At 39.1% G+C, this 20,271-nt stretch overlaps 1 protein-coding gene across 1 annotated transcript in view; it reads right to left on the bottom strand.

The window, feature by feature from the left end:
• The window catches only part of LOC106597211 (retinoic acid-induced protein 1), a 167,028-nt gene that overhangs the window by 45,099 nt on the left and 101,658 nt on the right, over window positions 1-20,271 (bottom strand). Inside the window, exons 2-3 of the mRNA XM_045715556.1 lie at window positions 17,981-18,074; window positions 17,163-17,212 (exon numbers count right to left, since the gene is read on the bottom strand). Coding sequence (XP_045571512.1) covers window positions 17,163-17,212; window positions 17,981-18,074 — 144 coding nt within the window. The remainder of the gene's footprint in view (window positions 1-17,162; window positions 17,213-17,980; window positions 18,075-20,271) is intronic.

Below are 20,271 nucleotides of genomic sequence, written 5' to 3'. Positions count from 1 at the left end.
TCTGACTGTCTCCTATACTTCACATCTCTTACTGTCTCCTATACTTCACATCTCTGACTGTCTCCTATACTTCACATATCTTACTGTCTCCTATACTTCACATCTCTTACTGTCTCCTATACTTCACATCTCTTACTGTCTCCTATAATTCACATCTCTTACTGTCTCCTATACTTCACATCTCTTACTGTCTCCTATACTTCACATCTCTTACTGTCTCCTATAATTCACATCTCTTACTGTCTCCTATAATTCATATCTCTTACTGTCTCCTATAATTGACATCTCTGACTGTCTCCTATAATTCACATCTCTGACTGTCTCCTATACTTCACATCTCTTACTGTCTCCTATACTTCACATCTCTTACTGTCTCCTATAATTCACATCTCTTACTGTCTCCTATACTTCACATCTCTTACTGTCTCCTATACTTCACATCTCTTACTGTCTCCTATAATTCACATCTCTGACTGTCTCCTATACTTCACATCTCTTACTGTTTCCTATACTTCACATCTCTTACTGTCTCCTATAATTCACATATCTTACAGTCTCCTATAATTCACATCTCTGACTGTCTCCTATACTTCACATCTCTTCCTGTCTCCTACATTTCACATATCTTACTGGCTCCTTTACTTCACATATCTTACTGTCTCCTATACTTCACATCTCTTACTGTCTCCTATAATTCACATCTCTTACTGTCTCCTACATTTCACATCTCTGACTGTCTCCTATACTTCACATCTCTTAATGTCTCCTATAATTCACATCTCTGACTGTCTCCTATAATTCACATCTCTTACTGTCTCCTATACTTCACATCTCTTACTGTCTCCTATAATTCACATCTCTTACTGTCTCCTATACTTCACATCTCTTACTGTCTCCTATACTTCACATCTCTTACTGTCTCCTATAATTCACATCTCTTACTGTCTCCTATACTTCACATCTCTTACTGTCTCCTACACTTCACATCTCTTACTGTCACCTACATTTCACATCTCTTACTGTCTCCTATACTTCACATCTCTTACTGTCTCCTATAATTCACATCTCTTACTGTCTCCTATAATTCACATCTCTTACTGTCTCCTATACTTCACATCTCTTACTGTCTCCTATAATTCACATCTCTTACTGTCTCCTATACTTCACATCTCTTACAGTCTCCTATACTTCACATATCTTACTGTCTCCTACATTTCACATCTCTGACTGTCTCCTATACTTCACATCTCTTACTGTCTCCTATACTTCACATCTCTGACTGTCTCCTATACTTCACATATCTTACTGTCTCCTATACTTCACATCTCTTACTGTCTCCTATACTTCACATCTCTTACTGTCTCCTATAATTCACATCTCTGACTGTCTCCTATACTTCACATCTATTACTGTCTCATATACTTCACATCTCTTACTGTCTCCTATAATTCACATCTCTTACTGTCTCCTATAATTCATATCTCTTACTGTCTCCTATAATTGACATCTCTTACTGTCTCCTATAATTCACATCTCTGACTGTCTCCTATACTTCACATCTCTTACTGTCTCCTATACTTCACATATCTTACTGTCTCCTATAATTCACATCTCTGACTGTCTCCTATACTTCACATCTCTTACTGTCTCCTATACTTCACATCTCTTACTGTCTCCTATAATTCACATCTCTGACTGTCTCCTATACTTCACATCTCTTACTGTTTCCTATACTTCACATCTCTTACTGTCTCCTATAATTCACATATCTTACTGTCTCCTATAATTCACATCTCTGACTGTCTCCTATACTTCACATCTCTTACTGTCTCCTATACTTCACATCTCTTACTGTCTCCTATACTTCACATCTCTTACTGTCTCCTATACTTCACATCTCTTACTGTCTCCTATAATTCACATATCTTACTGTCTCCTACATTTCACATCTCTGACTGTCTCCTATAATTCACATCTTTTACTGTCTCCTATACTTCACATCTCTTACTGTCTCCTACATTTCACATATCTTACTGTCTCCTATACTTCACATCTCTTACTGTCTCCTATAATTCACATCTCTTACTGTCTCCTATAATTCACATCTCTTACTGTCTCCTATACTTCACATCTCTTACTGTCTCCTATACTTCACATCTCTTACTGTCTCCTACATTTCACATCTCTGACTGTCTCCTATACTTCACATCTCTTACTGTCTCCTATACTTCACATCTCTGACTGTCTCCTATACTTCACATATCTTACTGTCTCCTATACTTCACATCTCTTACTGTCTCCTATACTTCACATCTCTTACTGTCTCCTATAATTCACATCTCTTACTGTCTCCTATACTTCACATCTCTTACTGTCTCCTATACTTCACATCTCTTACTGTCTCCTATAATTGACATCTCTTACTGTCTCCTATAATTCACATCTCTGACTGTCTCCTATACTTCACATCTCTTACTGTCTCCTATACTTCACATCTCTTACTGTCTCCTATAATTCACATCTCTGACTGTCTCCTATACTTCACATCTCTTACTGTCTCCTATACTTCACATCTCTTACTGTCTCCTATAATTCACATCTCTTACTGTCTCCTATACTTCACATCTCTTACTGTCTCCTATACTTCACATCTCTTACTGTCTCCTATAATTCACATATCTTACTGTCTCCTATAATTCACATCTCTGACTGTCTCCTATACTTCACATCTCTTACTGTCTCCTATACTTCACATCTCTTACTGTCTCCTATACTTCACATCTCTTACTGTCTCCTATACTTCACATCTCTTACTGTCTCCTATAATTCACATATCTTACTGTCTCCTACATTTCACATCTCTGACTGTCTCCTATAATTCACATCTTTTACTGTCTCCTATACTTCACATCTCTTACTGTCTCCTACATTTCATATATCTTACTGTCTCCTACACTTCACATCTCTTACTGTCTCCTATAATTCACATCTCTTACTGTCTCCTATAATTCACATCTCTTACGGTCTCCTATACTTCACATATCTTACTGTCTCCTATAATTCACATCTCTTACTGTCTCCTACATTTCACATCTCTGACTGTCTCCTATACTTCACATCTCTTACTGTCTCCTATAATTCACATCTCTGACTGTCTCCTATAATTCACATCTCTTACTGTCTCCTATACTTCACATCTCTTACTGTCTCCTATACTTCACATCTCTTACTGTCTCCTATCATTCACATCTCTTACTGTCTCCTACATTTCACATCTCTGACTGTCTCCTATACTTCACATCTCTTACTGTCTCCTACATTTCACATATCTTACTGGCTCCTTTACTTCACATATCTTACTGTCTCCTATACTTCACATCTCTTACTGTCTCCTATAATTCACATCTCTTACTGTCTCCTATAATTCACATCTCTTACTGTCTCCTATAATTCACATCTCTTACTGTCTCCTATACTTCACATCTCTTACTGTCTCCTATACTTCACATCTCTTACTGTCTCCTATCATTCACATCTCTTACTGTCTCCTATATTTCACATCTCTGACTGTCTCCTATACTTCACATCTCTTACTGTCTCCTACATTTCACATATCTTACTGGCTCCTTTACTTCACATATCTTACTGTCTCCTATACTTCACATCTCTTACTGTCTCCTATAATTCACATCTCTTACTGTCTCCTATAATTCACATCTCTTACTGTCTCCTATACTTCACATCTCTTACTGTCTCCTATAATTCACATCTCTTACTGTCTCCTACATTTCACATCTCTGACTGTCTCCTATACTTCACATCTCTTACTGTCTCCTATAATTCACATATCTTACAGTCTCCTATATTTCACATCTCTGACTGTCTCCTATAATTCACATCTCTTACTGTCTCCTATACTTCACATCTCTTACTGTCTCCTATACTTCACATCTCTTACTGTCTCCTATAATTCACATATCTTACTGTCTCCTACATTTCACATCTCTGACTGTCTCCTATAATTCACATCTCTTACTGTCTCCTATACTTCACATCTCTTACTGTCTCCTACATTTCACATATCTTACTGTCTCCTATACTTCACATCTCTTACTGTCTCATATAATTCACATCTCTTACTGTCTCCTATAATTCACATCTCTTACTGTCTCCTACATTTCACATATCTTACTGGCTCCTTTACTTCACATATCTTACTGTCTCCTATACTTCACATATCTTACTGTCTCCTATACTTCACATCTCTTACTGTCTCCTATACTTCACATCTGTTACTGTCTCCTATACTTCACATCTCTTACTGTCTCCTACATTTCACATATCTTACTGTCTCCTATACTTCACATCTCTTACTGTCTCCTATAATTCACATCTCTTACTGTCTCCTATAATTCACATCTCTTACTGTCTCCTATACTTCACATCTCTTACTGTCTCCTATCATTCACATCTCTTACTGTCTCCTACATTTCACATCTCTGACTGTCTCCTATACTTCACATCTCGTACTGTCTCCTATACTTCACATCTCTGACGGTCTCCTATACTTCACATCTCTTACTGTCTCCTATACTTCACATCTCTTACTGTCTCCTATACTTCACATCTCTTACTGTCTCCCATAATTCACATATCTTACAGTCTCCTATATTTCACATCTCTGACTGTCTCCTATAATTCACATCTCTTACTGTCTCCTATACTTCACATCTCTTACTGTCTCCTATAATTCACATCTCTGACTGTCTCCTATAATTCACATCTCTTACTGTCTCCTATACTTCATATCTCTTACAGTCTCATACATTTCACATATCTTACTGTCTCCTATACTTCACATCTATTACTGTCTCCTATACTTCACATCTCTTACTGTCTCCTATAATTCACATCTCTTACTGTCTCCTATAATTCACATCTCTTACTGTCTCCTACATTTCACATCTCTTACTGTCTCCTATACTTCACATCTCTTACTGTCTCCTATAATTCACATATCTTACAGTCTCCTATATTTCACATCTCTGACTGTCTCCTATAATTCACATCTCTTACTGTCTCCTATACTTCACATCTCTTACTGTCTCCTATACTTCACATCTCTTACTGTCTCCTATAATTCACATATCTTACTGTCTCCTACATTTCACATCTCTGACTGTCTCCTATAATTCACATCTCTTACTGTCTCCTATACTTCACATCTCTTACTGTCTCCTACATTTCACATATCTTACTGTCTCCTATACTTCACATCTCTTACTGTCTCATATAATTCACATCTCTTACTGTCTCCTATAATTCACATCTCTTACTGTCTCCTACATTTCACATCTCTTACTGGCTCCTTTACTTCACATATCTTACTGTCTCCTATACTTCACATATCTTACTGTCTCCTATACTTCACATCTCTTACTGTCTCCTATACTTCACATCTGTTACTGTCTCCTATACTTCACATCTCTTACTGTCTCCTACATTTCACATATCTTACTGTCTCCTATACTTCACATCTCTTACTGTCTCCTATAATTCACATCTCTTACTGTCTCCTATAATTCACATCTCTTACTGTCTCCTATACTTCACATCTCTTACTGTCTCCTATCATTCACATCTCTTACTGTCTCCTACATTTCACATCTCTGACTGTCTCCTATACTTCACATCTCGTACTGTCTCCTATACTTCACATCTCTGACTGTCTCCTATACTTCACATCTCTTACTGTCTCCTATACTTCACATCTCTTACTGTCTCCTATACTTCACATCTCTTACTGTCTCCCATAATTCACATCTCTTACAGTCTCCTATATTTCACATCTCTGACTGTCTCCTATAATTCACATCTCTTACTGTCTCCTATACTTCACATCTCTTACTGTCTCCTATAATTCACATCTCTGACTGTCTCCTATAATTCACATCTCTTACTGTCTCCTATACTTCATATCTCTTACTGTCTCATACATTTCACATATCTTACTGTCTCCTATACTTCACATCTATTACTGTCTCCTATACTTCACATCTCTTACTGTCTCCTATAATTCACATCTCTTACTGTCTCCTATAATTCACATCTCTTACTGTCTCCTACATTTCACATCTCTGACTGTCTCCTATACTTCACATCTCTTACTGTCTCCTATAATTCACATATCTTACTGTCTCCTACATTTCACATCTCTGACTGTCTCCTATAATTCACATCTTTTACTGTCTCCTATACTTCACATCTCTTACTGTCTCCTACATTTCACATATCTTACTGTCTCCTATACTTCACATCTCTTACTGTCTCCTATAATTCACATCTCTTACTGTCTCCTATAATTCACATCTCTTACGGTCTCCTATACTTCAAATCTCTTACTGTCTCCTATAATTCACATCTCTTACTGTCTCCTACATTTCACATCTCTGACTGTCTCCTATACTTCACATCTCTTACTGTCTCCTATAATTCACATCTCTGACTGTCTCCTATAATTCACATCTCTTACTGTCTCCTATACTTCACATCTCTTACTGTCTCCTATACTTCACATCTCTTACTGTCTCCTATCATTCACATCTCTTACTGTCTCCTACATTTCACATCTCTGACTGTCTCCTATACTTCACATCTCGTACTGTCTCCTATACTTCACATCTCTGACTGTCTCCTATACTTCACATCTCTTACTGTCTCCTATACTTCACATCTCTTACTGTCTCCTATACTTCACATCTCTTACTGTCTCCTATAATTCACATCTCTTACTGTCTCCTATAATTCACATCTCTTACTGTCTCCTATACTTCACGTCTATTACTGTCTCCTATAATTCACATCTCTTACTGTCTCCTACATTTCACATCTCTGACTGTCTCCTATACTTCACATCTCTTAATGTCTCCTATAATTCACATCTCTGACTGTCTCCTATAATTCACATCTCTTACTGTCTCCTATACTTCACATCTCTTACTGTCTCCTATAATTCACATCTCTTACTGTCTCCTATACTTCACATCACTTACTGTCTCCTATACTTCACATCTCTTACTGTCTCCTATAATTCACATCTCTTACTGTCTCCTATACTTCACATCTCTTACTGTCTCCTACACTTCACATCTCTTACTGTCTCCTACATTTCACATCTCTGACTGTCTCCTATACTTCACATCTCTTACTGTCTCCTATAATTCACATCTCTTACTGTCTCCTATAATTCACATATCTTACTGTCTCCTATACTTCACATCTCTTACTGTCTCCTATAATTCACATCTCTTACTGTCTCCTATACTTCACATCTCTTACAGTCTCCTATACTTCACATATCTTACTGTCTCCTACATTTCACATCTCTGACTGTCTCCTATACTTCACATCTCTTACTGTCTCCTATACTTCACATCTCTGACTGTCTCCTATACTTCACATATCTTACTGTCTCCTATACTTCACATCTCTTACTGTCTCCTATACTTCACATCTCTTACTGTCTCCTATAATTCACATCTCTGACTGTCTCCTATACTTCACATCTCTTACTGTCTCATATACTTCACATCTCTTACTGTCTCCTATAATTCACATCTCTTACTGTCTCCTATAATTCATATCTCTTACTGTCTCCTATAATTGACATCTCTGACTGTCTCCTATAATTCACATCTCTGACTGTCTCCTATACTTCACATCTCTTACTGTCTCCTATACTTCACATATCTTACTGTCTCCTATAATTCACATCTCTGACTGTCTCCTATACTTCACATCTCTTACTGTCTCCTATACTTCACATCTCTTACTGTCTCCTATAATTCACATCTCTGACTGTCTCCTATACTTCACATCTCTTACTGTTTCCTATACTTCACATCTCTTACTGTCTCCTATAATTCACATATCTTACAGTCTCCTATAATTCACATCTCTGACTGTCTCCTATACTTCACATCTCTTCCTGTCTCCTACATTTCACATATCTTACTGGCTCCTTTACTTCACATATCTTACTGTCTCCTATACTTCACATCTCTTACTGTCTCCTATAATTCACATCTCTTACTGTCTCCTATAATTCACATCTCTTACTGTCTCCTATACTTCACATCTCTTACTGTCTCCTATCATTCACATCTCTTACTGTCTCCTATATTTCACATCTCTGACTGTCTCCTATACTTCACATCTCTTACTGTCTCCTATAATTCACATATCTTACAGTCTCCTATATTTCACATCTCTGACTGTCTCCTATAATTCACATCTCTTACTGTCTCCTATACTTCACATCTCTTACTGTCTCCTATACTTCACATCTCTTACTGTCTCCTATAATTCACATATCTTACTGTCTCCTACATTTCACATCTCTGACTGTCTCCTATAATTCACATCTCTTACTGTCTCCTATACTTCACATCTCTTACTGTCTCCTACATTTCACATATCTTACTGTCTCCTATACTTCACATCTCTTACTGTCTCATATAATTCACATCTCTTACTGTCTCCTATAATTCACATCTCTTACTGTCTCCTACATTTCACATATCTTACTGGCTCCTTTACTTCACATATCTTACTGTCTCCTATACTTCACATATCTTACTGTCTCCTATACTTCACATCTCTTACTGTCTCCTATACTTCACATCTGTTACTGTCTCCTATACTTCACATCTCTTACTGTCTCCTACATTTCACATATCTTACTGTCTCCTATACTTCACATCTCTTACTGTCTCCTATAATTCACATCTCTTACTGTCTCCTATAATTCACATCTCTTACTGTCTCCTATACTTCACATCTCTTACTGTCTCCTATCATTCACATCTCTTACTGTCTCCTACATTTCACATCTCTGACTGTCTCCTATACTTCACATCTCGTACTGTCTCCTATACTTCACATCTCTGACGGTCTCCTATACTTCACATCTCTTACTGTCTCCTATACTTCACATCTCTTACTGTCTCCTATACTTCACATCTCTTACTGTCTCCCATAATTCACATATCTTACAGTCTCCTATATTTCACATCTCTGACTGTCTCCTATAATTCACATCTCTTACTGTCTCCTATACTTCACATCTCTTACTGTCTCCTATACTTCACATCTCTTACTGTCTCCTATAATTCACATATCTTACTGTCTCCTACATTTCACATCTCTGACTGTCTCCTATAATTCACATCTCTTACTGTCTCCTATACTTCACATCTCTTACTGTCTCCTACATTTCACATATCTTACTGTCTCCTATACTTCACATCTCTTACTGTCTCATATAATTCACATCTCTTACTGTCTCCTATAATTCACATCTCTTACTGTCTCCTATACTTCACATCTCTTACTGTCTCCTATAATTCAAATCTCTTACTGTCTCCTACATTTCACATCTCTGACTGTCTCCTATACTTCACATCTCTTACTGTCTCCTATAATTCACATCTCTGACTGTCTCCTATAATTCACATCTCTTACTGTCTCCTATACTTCACATCTCTTACTGTCTCCTACATTTCACATATCTTACTGTCTCCTATACTTCACATCTCTTACTGTCTCCTATAATTCACATCTCTTACTGTCTCCTATACTTCACATCTCTTACTGTCTCCTATACTTCACATCTCTTACTGTCTCCTACATTTCACATCTCTGACTGTCTCCTATACTTCACATCTCTTACTGTCTCCTATACTTCACATCTCTGACTGTCTCCTATACTTCACATATCTTACTGTCTCCTATACTTCACATCTCTTACTGTCTCCTATACTTCACATCTCTTACTGTCTCCTATAATTCACATCTCTGACTGTCTCCTATACTTCACATCTCTTACTGTCTCCTATACTTCACATCTCTTACTGTCTTCTATAATTCACATCTCTGACTGTCTCCTATACTTCACATCTCTTACTGTTTCCTATACTTCACATCTCTTACTGTCTCCTACATTTCACATCTCTTACTGTCTCCTATAATTCACATCTCTGACTGTCTCCTATACTTCACATCTCTTACTGTCTCCTATACTTCACATCTCTTACTGTCTCCTATACTTCACATCTATGACTGTGTATACTTCACATCTCTGACAGTCTCCTATACTTCACATCTTTCACTGTCTCCTATAATTCACATCTCTTACTGTCTCCTACATTTCACATCTCTTACTGTCTCCTATACTTCACATCTCTTACGGTCTCCTATACTTCACATCTCTTACTGTCTCCTATACTTCACATCTCTTACTGTCTCCTATAATTCACATCTCTGACTGTCTCCTATAATTCACATCTCTTACTGTCTCCTATACTTCACATCTCTTACTGTCTCCTACATTTCACATATCTTACTGTCTCCTATACTTCACATCTCTTACTGTCTCCTATAATTCACATCTCTTACTGTCTCCTATACTTCACATCTCTTACTGTCTCCTATACTTCACATCTCTTACTGTCTCCTACATTTCACATCTCTGACTGTCTCCTATACTTCACATCTGTTACTGTCTCCTATACTTCACATCTCTGACTGTCTCCTATACTTCACATCTCTTACTGTCTCCTATACTTCACATCTCTTACTGTCTCCTATACTTCACATCTCTTACTGTCTCCTATAATTCACATCTCTGACTGTCTCCTATACTTCACATCTCTTACTGTCTCCTATACTTCACATCTCTTACTGTCTTCTATAATTCACATCTCTGACTGTCTCCTATACTTCACATCTCTTACTGTTTCCTATACTTCACATCTCTTACTGTCTCCTACATTTCACATCTCTTACTGTCTCCTATAATTCACATCTCTGACTGTCTCCTATACTTCACATCTCTTACTGTCTCCTATACTTCACATCTCTTACTGTCTCCTATACTTCACATCTATGACTGTCTATACTTCACATCTCTGACAGTCTCCTATACTTCACATCTTTCACTGTCTCCTATAATTCACATCTCTTACTGTCTCCTACATTTCACATATCTTACTGTCTCCTATACTTCACATCTCTGACGGTCTCCTATACTTCACATCTCTTACTGTCTCCTATACTTCACATCTCTTACTGTCTCCTATAATTCACATCTCTTACTGTCTCCTACATTTCACATCTCTGACTGTCTCCTATAATTCACATCTCTTACTGTCTCCTATACTTCACATCTCTTACTGTTTCCTATACTTCACATCTCTTACTGTCTTCTATAATTCACATCTCTGACTGTCTCCTATACTTCACATCTCTTACTGTTTCCTATACTTCACATCTCTTACTGTCTCCTACATTTCACATCTCTTACTGTCTCCTATAATTCACATCTCTGACTGTCTCCTATACTTCACATCTCTTACTGTCTCCTATACTTCACATCTCTTACTGTCTCCTATACTTCACATCTATGACTGTCTATACTTCACATCTCTGACAGTCTCCTATACTTCACATCTTTCACTGTCTCCTATAATTCACATCTCTTACTGTCTCCTACATTTCACATCTCTTACTGTCTCCTATACTTCACATCTCTTACTGTCTCCTATACTTCACATCTCTTACTGTCTCCTATAATTCACATCTCTTACTGTCTCCTACATTTCACATCTCTGACTGTCTCCTATAATTCACATCTCTTACTGTCTCCTATACTTCACATCTCTTACTGTCTCCTACATTTCACATATCTTACTGTCTCCTATACTTCACATATCTTACTGTCTCATATAATTCACATCTCTTACTGTCTCCTATAATTCACATCTCTTACTGTCTCCTATACTTCACATCTCTTACTGTCTCCTATAATTCACATCTCTTACTGTCTCCTACATTTCACATCTCTGACTGTCTCCTATACTTCATATCTCTTACTGTCTCCTATAATTCACATCTCTGACTGTCTCCTATATTTCACATCTCTTACTGTCTCCTATACTTCACATCTCTTACTGTTTCCTATACTTCACATCTCTTACTGTCTTCTATAATTCACATCTCTGACTGTCTCCTATACTTCACATCTCTTACTGTTTCCTATACTTCACATCTCTTACTGTCTCCTACATTTCACATCTCTTACTGTCTCCTATAATTCACATCTCTGACTGTCTCCTATACTTCACATCTCTTACTGTCTCCTATACTTCACATCTCTTACTGTCTCCTATACTTCACATCTATGACTGTCTATACTTCACATCTCTGACAGTCTCCTATACTTCACATCTTTCACTGTCTCCTATAATTCACATCTCTTACTGTCTCCTACATTTCACATCTCTTACTGTCTCCTATACTTCACATCTCTTACTGTCTCCTATACTTCACATCTCTTACTGTCTCCTATAATTCACATATCTTACTGTCTCCTACATTTCACATCTCTGACTGTCTCCTATAATTCACATCTCTTACTGTCTCCTATACTTCACATCTCTTACTGTCTCCTACATTTCACATCTCTTACTGTCTCCTATACTTCACATCTCTTACTGTCTCATATAATTCACATCTCTTACTGTCTCCTATAATTCACATCTCTTACTGTCTCCTATACTTCACATCTCTTACTGTCTCCTATAATTCACATCTCTTACTGTCTCCTACATTTCACATCTCTTACTGTCTCCTATACTTCATATCTCTTACTGTCTCCTATACTTCACATCTCTTACTGTCTCCTATACTTCACATCTCTTACTGTCTCCTATACTTCACATCTCTTACTGTCTCCTACATTTCACATATCTTACTGTCTCCTATAATTCACATCTCTTTCTGTCTCCTATACTTCACATCTCTTACTGTCTCCTATACTTCACATCTCTTACTGTCTCCTACATTTCACATCTCTGACTGTCTCCTATACTTCACATCTCTTACTGTCTCCTATACTTCACATCTCTGACTGTCTCCTATACTTCACATATCTTACTGTCTCCTATACTTCACATCTCTTACTGTCTCCTATACTTCACATCTCTTACTGTCTCCTATACTTCACATCTATGACTGTCTATACTTCACATCTCTGACAGTCTCCTATACTTCACATCTTTCACTGTCTCCTATAATTCACATCTCTTACTGTCTCCTACATTTCACATCTCTTACTGTCTCCTATACTTCACATCTCTTACTGTCTCCTATACTTCACATCTCTTACTGTCTCCTATAATTCACATATCTTACTGTCTCCTACATTTCACATCTCTGACTGTCTCCTATAATTCACATCTCTTACTGTCTCCTATACTTCACATCTCTTACTGTCTCCTACATTTCACATATCTTACTGTCTCCTATACTTCACATATCTTACTGTCTCATATAATTCACATCTCTTACTGTCTCCTATAATTCACATCTCTTACTGTCTCCTATACTTCACATCTCTTACTGTCTCCTATAATTCACATCTCTTACTGTCTCCTACATTTCACATCTCTGACTGTCTCCTATACTTCATATCTCTTACTGTCTCCTATAATTCACATCTCTGACTGTCTCCTATATTTCACATCTCTTACTGTCTCCTATACTTCACATCTCTTACTGTCTCCTACATTTCACATATCTTACTGTCTCCTATAATTCACATCTCTTTCTGTCTCCTATACTTCACATCTCTTACTGTCTCCTATACTTCACATCTCTTACTGTCTCCTACATTTCACATCTCTGACTGTCTCCTATACTTCACATCTCTTACTGTCTCCTATACTTCACATCTCTGACTGTCTCCTATACTTCACATATCTTACTGTCTCCTATACTTCACATCTCTTACTGTCTCCTATACTTCACATCTCTTACTGTCTCCTATAATTCACATCTCTGACTGTCTCCTATACTTCACATCTCTTACTGTCTCCTATACTTCACATCTCTTACTGTCTCCTATAATTCACATCTCTGACTGTCTCCTATACTTCACATCTCTTACTGTTTCCTATACTTCACATCTCTTACTGTCTCCTACATTTCACATCTCTGACTGTCTCCTATACTTCACATCTCTTACTGTCTCCTATACTTCACATCTCTTACTGTCTCCTACATTTCACATATCTTACTGGCTCCTTTACTTCACATATCTTACTGTCTCCTTTACTTCACATATCTTACTGTCTCCTATACTTCACATCTCTTACTGTCTCCTATACTTCACATCTCTTACTGTCTCCTATACTTCACATCTATGACTGTCTATACTTCACATCTCTGACAGTCTCCTATACTTCACATCTTTCACTGTCTCCTATAATTCACATTTCTTACTGTCTCCTACATTTCACATATCTTACTGTCTCCTATATTTCACATCTCTTACTGTCTCCTATACTTCACATCTCTTACTGTCTCCTATAATTCACATATCTTACAGTCTCCTATAATTCACATCTCTGACTGTCTCCTATACTTCACATCTCTTACTGTCTCCTATACTTCACATCTCTTACTGTCTCCTATACTTCACATCTCTTACTGTCTCCTATAATTCACATCTCTGACTGTCTCCTATACTTCACATCTCTTACTGTCTCCTATAATTCACATCTCTTACTGTCTCCTATAATTCACATCTCTTACTGTCTCCTATAATTCACATCTCTTACTGTCTCCTACATTTCACATATCTTACTGTCTCCTATACTTCACATCTCTTACTGTCTCCTATAATTCACATCTCTGACTGTCTCCTATACTTCACATCTCTTACTGTTTCCTATACTTCACATCTCTTACTGTCTCCTACATTTCACATCTCTGACTGTCTCCTATACTTCACATCTCTTACTGTCTCCTATACTTCACATCTCTTACTGTCTCCTACATTTCACATATCTTACTGGCTCCTTTACTTCACATATCTTACTGTCTCCTTTACTTCACATATCTTACTGTCTCCTATACTTCACATCTCTTACTGTCTCCTATACTTCACATCTCTTACTGTCTCCTATACTTCACATCTATGACTGTCTATACTTCACATCTCTGACAGTCTCCTATACTTCACATCTTTCACTGTCTCCTATAATTCACATTTCTTACTGTCTCCTACATTTCACATATCTTACTGTCTCCTATATTTCACATCTCTTACTGTCTCCTATACTTCACATCTCTTACTGTCTCCTATAATTCACATATCTTACAGTCTCCTATAATTCACATCTCTGACTGTCTCCTATACTTCACATCTCTTATTGTCTCCTATACTTCACATCTCTTACTGTCTCCTATACTTCACATCTCTTACTGTCTCCTATAATTCACATCTCTGACTGTCTCCTATACTTCACATCTCTTACTGTCTCCTATAATTCACATCTCTGACTGTCTCCTATAATTCACATCTCTTACTGTCTCCTATACTTCACATCTCTTACTGTCTCCTACATTTCACATATCTTACTGTCTCCTATACTTCACATCTCTTACTGTCTCCTATAATTCACATCTCTTACTGTCTCCTATACTTCACATCTCTTACTGTCTCCTATAATTCACATCTCTTACTTTCTCCTATACTTCACATCTCTTACTGTCTCCTACATTTCACATCTCTTACTGTCTCCTATACTTCACATCTCTTACTGTCTCCTACATTTCACATCTCTGACTGTCTCCTATACTTCACATCTCTTACTGTCTCCTATAATTCACATCTCTGACTGTCTCCTATAATTCACATCTCTTACTGTCTCCTATACTTCACATCTCTTACTGTCTCCTACATTTCACATATCTTACTGTCTCCTATACTTCACATCTCTTACTGTCTCCTATAATTCACATCTCTTACTGTCTCCTATACTTCACATCTCTTACTGTCTCCTATAATTCACATCTCTGACTGTCTCCTATTCTTCACATCTCTTACTGTTTCCTATACTTCACATCTCTTACTGTCTCCTACATTTCACATCTCTGACTGTCTCCTATACTTCACATCTCTTACTGTCTCCTATACTTCACATCTCTTACTGTCTCCTACATTTCACATATCTTACTGGCTCCTTTACTTCACATATCTTACTGTCTCCTATACTTCACATATCTTACTGTCTCCTATACTTCACATCTCTTACTGTCTCCTATACTTCACATCTCTTACTGTCTCCTATACTTCACATCTATGACTGTCTATACTTCACATCTCTGACAGTCTCCTATACTTCACATCTTTCACTGTCTCCTATAATTCACATCTCTTACTGTCTCCTACATTTCACATATCTTACTGTCTCCTATACTTCACATCTCTGACTGTCTCCTATACTTCACATCTCTTACTGTCTCCTATACTTCACATCTCTTACTGTCTCCTATAATTCACATCTCTTACTGTCTCCTATACTCCACATCTCTTACTGTCTCCTATACTTTCAAATAAAGCTGTACATATGAAATATTTATCCTCCAGATAGGGGAAAGTGTTCTAGGTGTCAGTACAGGTCAGTGGTACACTATCTGTGTGCCCTTTCTGTCTTTCTCTCCTCATCACTCTCTCTCCCCCTCAGGATCCTGAAGCCAAGTCAGGGTCAGAACGCCTCAGTCCCAGGTCAGCTAAACCGACAGGGGTGAGTACGGTCTCCAACCTCTCACTACTTCTCCCCCTCTCTTTCTTTCTCTGCCCTTCTTCTTTAGTTCCTTAACTCATAAAAAAGAAATACTACAATTTTAATTTATAATGAATAAAAATCCCCCATCTCTCCCCCCTCTCTGTCTGTCAATCTAAGTATTTCTGTCAGGAGCTGGTACAGAAATACCCCTGAGGACAGTGAGACGCTCAGACAGCCCAGGGAGTTCTGCTTCTTCAGGCTAACTGGTTCCTCCCTCACTCCCTCTATGACCCCTCATTCCCTGACCCTTGACCTCTGGGCCTTCTATCAGCCCCATGTTCCACTATGGTTCGACCACCACCAATGCTAATAGTCCTTCTAACCTCCCTCTAACCTCCCTCTAACCTCCCTCTGATGGTTCAGTCCAGTGCTCTCTGCCCAGGACCCTATCCAATGGATTTTTGCTATAGTTACATAGATTTTTCTATCTCCTTTTGCATGTGTACAGACGGATTCTGTTTATTTGCTTACCTCGTGTTTCGGACATTTCAGTGAAAAGTTGTCGTCTTGGAACATACAGCCTGAGAGAGAGAGAAAGAGAGAGAAGGAAGGAGACAGAGAGGGAGAGAAGGAAAGAGAGAGATAGAGGTAGAGGGAGAAGGAAGAGATATAGAGAGGGAAAGAGGGAGAGAGGGTAGTCGGGAGAGAGAGATATAGAGAGGGAGAGAGTGAGAGAGGGAGAGAGGGTAGTAGAGAGAGAGTGAGAGAGGGAGAGAGGGTAGTAGCGAGAGAGTGAGACAGGAAGAGAGGGTAGTAGGGAGAGAGAGAGGGAGAGAGGGAGAGAGGGTAGTAGGGAGAGAGAGAGTGAGAGAGGGAGAGAGGGTAGTAGGGAGAGAGAGAGGGAGAGAGGGAGAGAGGGAGAGAATGATAGGATGAGGTAGGTTGCAGCCATGGTGTACTCTGCAGGATTAAACTGGTCCTTCAGTTCCTCTCAGTGCTGCCTCTGTGAGGAGTTCTAATCCCCACTGTACCTACTGATGGCATGAGGTAATGTGAGGGGAGGCCATACCTACATACAGCATATGCTTATACACAAATGAACACACACACACACACACACACACACACACACACACACACACACACACACACACACACACACACACACACACACACACACACACACACACGCTCCCTCCACCACTTCATTCCCCCCTCCCCCCTTCACCCTTTCCTCTTACTCCCCTCCCCCTTCACCCTTCCCTCCTACTCCGCCCATCCCACACTCCTTCTTGCCCGCTTTATCCATCCCTCCTCTCTCCTCTCTCTCTCTTTCTGAGGGCTCTTACCTATCTCCTTCGCGCAGATGTAGTGGTATTTGTGAGGGCAGCCTGTCCAGCAGCAGCTGATGGACGCGCCCACTCTCTGGCACTTGGAGCAGCTCTGGAGACCAGACAGACAGACAGAGAGAGAGAAAGACGGACAGAGGGACAGACAGGCAGACAGCCAGACAGAAAGACATAGAGCCATACAGACGGACAGACAGACAGTCAGACAGTCCCCAGTTAATAATAAAGCATATACTTGCTGTTGCCAACAATATGTCACTGTGTCCAACATGTCACTGTAGTCAACATGTCACTGTGTCCAATATGTCACTGTGTCCAATATGCCACTGTGTCCAATATGTCACTGTGGTCAACAAGTCACTGAGTCCAACATGTCACTGTGTCCAACATGTCACTGTGACCAACATGCCACTGTGTCCAATATGTCACTGTGTCCAACATGTCACTGTGTCCAATATGTCACTGTGGCCAATATGTCACTGTGTCCAACATGTCACTGTGGTCAACATGTCCCTGTGTCCAATATGTAACTGTGTCCAACATGTCACTGTGTCCAACATGTCACTGTGTCCAATATGTCACTGTGGTGAACATGCCACTGTGGTCAACATGTCCCTGTGTCCAATATGTCACTGTGTCCAATATGTCACTGTGGTCAACATGTCACTGCGTCCAACATGTCACTGTGTCCAACATGTCACTGTGTCCAACATGTCACTGTGTCCAACATGTACATTTCTCCAATACGTCACTGTGGCCAATATGTCACTGTGTCCAACAAGTAAATGTGAACAACATGTAAATGTGTCCAACATGTCACTGTGTCCAACATGTCACTGTGTCCAACATGTCACTGTGATCAACATGTCACTGTGTCCAACAAGTAAATGTGAACCACATGTAAATGTGTCCAATATGTCACTGTGTCCAATATGTCACTGTGTCCAATATGTCACTGTGGTCAACATGTCACTGTGTCCAATATGTCACTGTGGCCAATATGTCACTGTGTCCAACATGTCACTGTGTCCAATATGTCACTGTGGTCAACATGCCACTGTGGTCAACATGTTAATGTGTCCAATATGTCAATGTGTCCAACATGTCACTGTGTCCAATATGTCACTGTGGTCAACATGTCACTGCGTCCAATATATCACTGTGTCCAAAATGTCATTGTGTCCAATATGTCACTGTGGTCAACATGCCACTGTGGTCAACATGCCACTGTGGCCAATATGTCACTGTGTCCAACATGTCACTGTGTCCAATATGTCACTGTGGTCAACATGCCACTGTGGCCAATATGTCACTGTGTCCAACATGTCACTGTGTCCAACATGTCACTGTGTCCAACATGTCACTGTGGTCAACATGTCACTGTGTCCAACATGTCACTGTCTCCAATATGTCACTATGGCCAATATGTCACTGTGTCCAACATGTCACTGTGTCCAATATGTCACTGTGGTCAACATGCCACTGTGGTCAACATGTCACTGTGTCCAATATGTCACTGTGTCCAACATGTCACTGTGTCCAACATGTCACTGTGTCCAACATGTCACTGTGTCCAACATGTAAATGTGTCCAACATGTAAATGTGTCCAATATGTAAATGTGTCCAATATGTCACTGTGTCCAACATGTCACTGTGTCCAACATGTAAATGTGTCCAATATGTCACTGTGTCCAACATGTCACTGTGTCCAACATGTAAATGTGTCCAACATGTAAATGTGTCCAATATGTCACTGTGCCCAATATGCCACTGTGTCCAATATGTCACTGTGGTCAACATGTCACTGTGTCCAACATGTCACTGTCTCCAATATGTCACTGTGGCCAATATGTCACTGTGCCCAATATGTCACTGTGTCCAATATGTCACTGTGGTCAACATGTCACTGTGTCCAACATGTCATTGTCTCCAATATGTCACTGTGGCCAATATGTCACTGTGTCCAACATGTCACTGTGTCCAATATGTCACTGTGGTTAACATGCCACTGCTGTCAACATGTCACTGTGTCCAATATGTCAATGTGTCCAACATGTCACTGTGTCCAATATGTCACTGTGGTCAACATGTCACTGCGTCCAATATATCACTGTGTCCAAAATGTCACTGTCTCCAATATGTCACAGTGGTCAACATGCCACTGTGGTCAACATGCCACTGTGTCCAATATGTCACTGTGGCCAATATGTCACTGTGTCCAACATGTCACTGTGTCCAACATGTCACTGTGTCCAACATGTCACTGTGGTCAACATGTCACTGCGTCCAA

Source organism: Salmo salar, chromosome ssa03 (genome assembly GCF_905237065.1).
Source record: "Salmo salar chromosome ssa03, Ssal_v3.1, whole genome shotgun sequence".
In the NCBI taxonomy this organism is placed as follows: domain Eukaryota; kingdom Metazoa; phylum Chordata; class Actinopteri; order Salmoniformes; family Salmonidae; genus Salmo; species Salmo salar.
The sequence above is the reverse complement of the archived record's forward strand: the minus strand, read 5'-3'. Positions and strand labels throughout refer to the sequence as shown.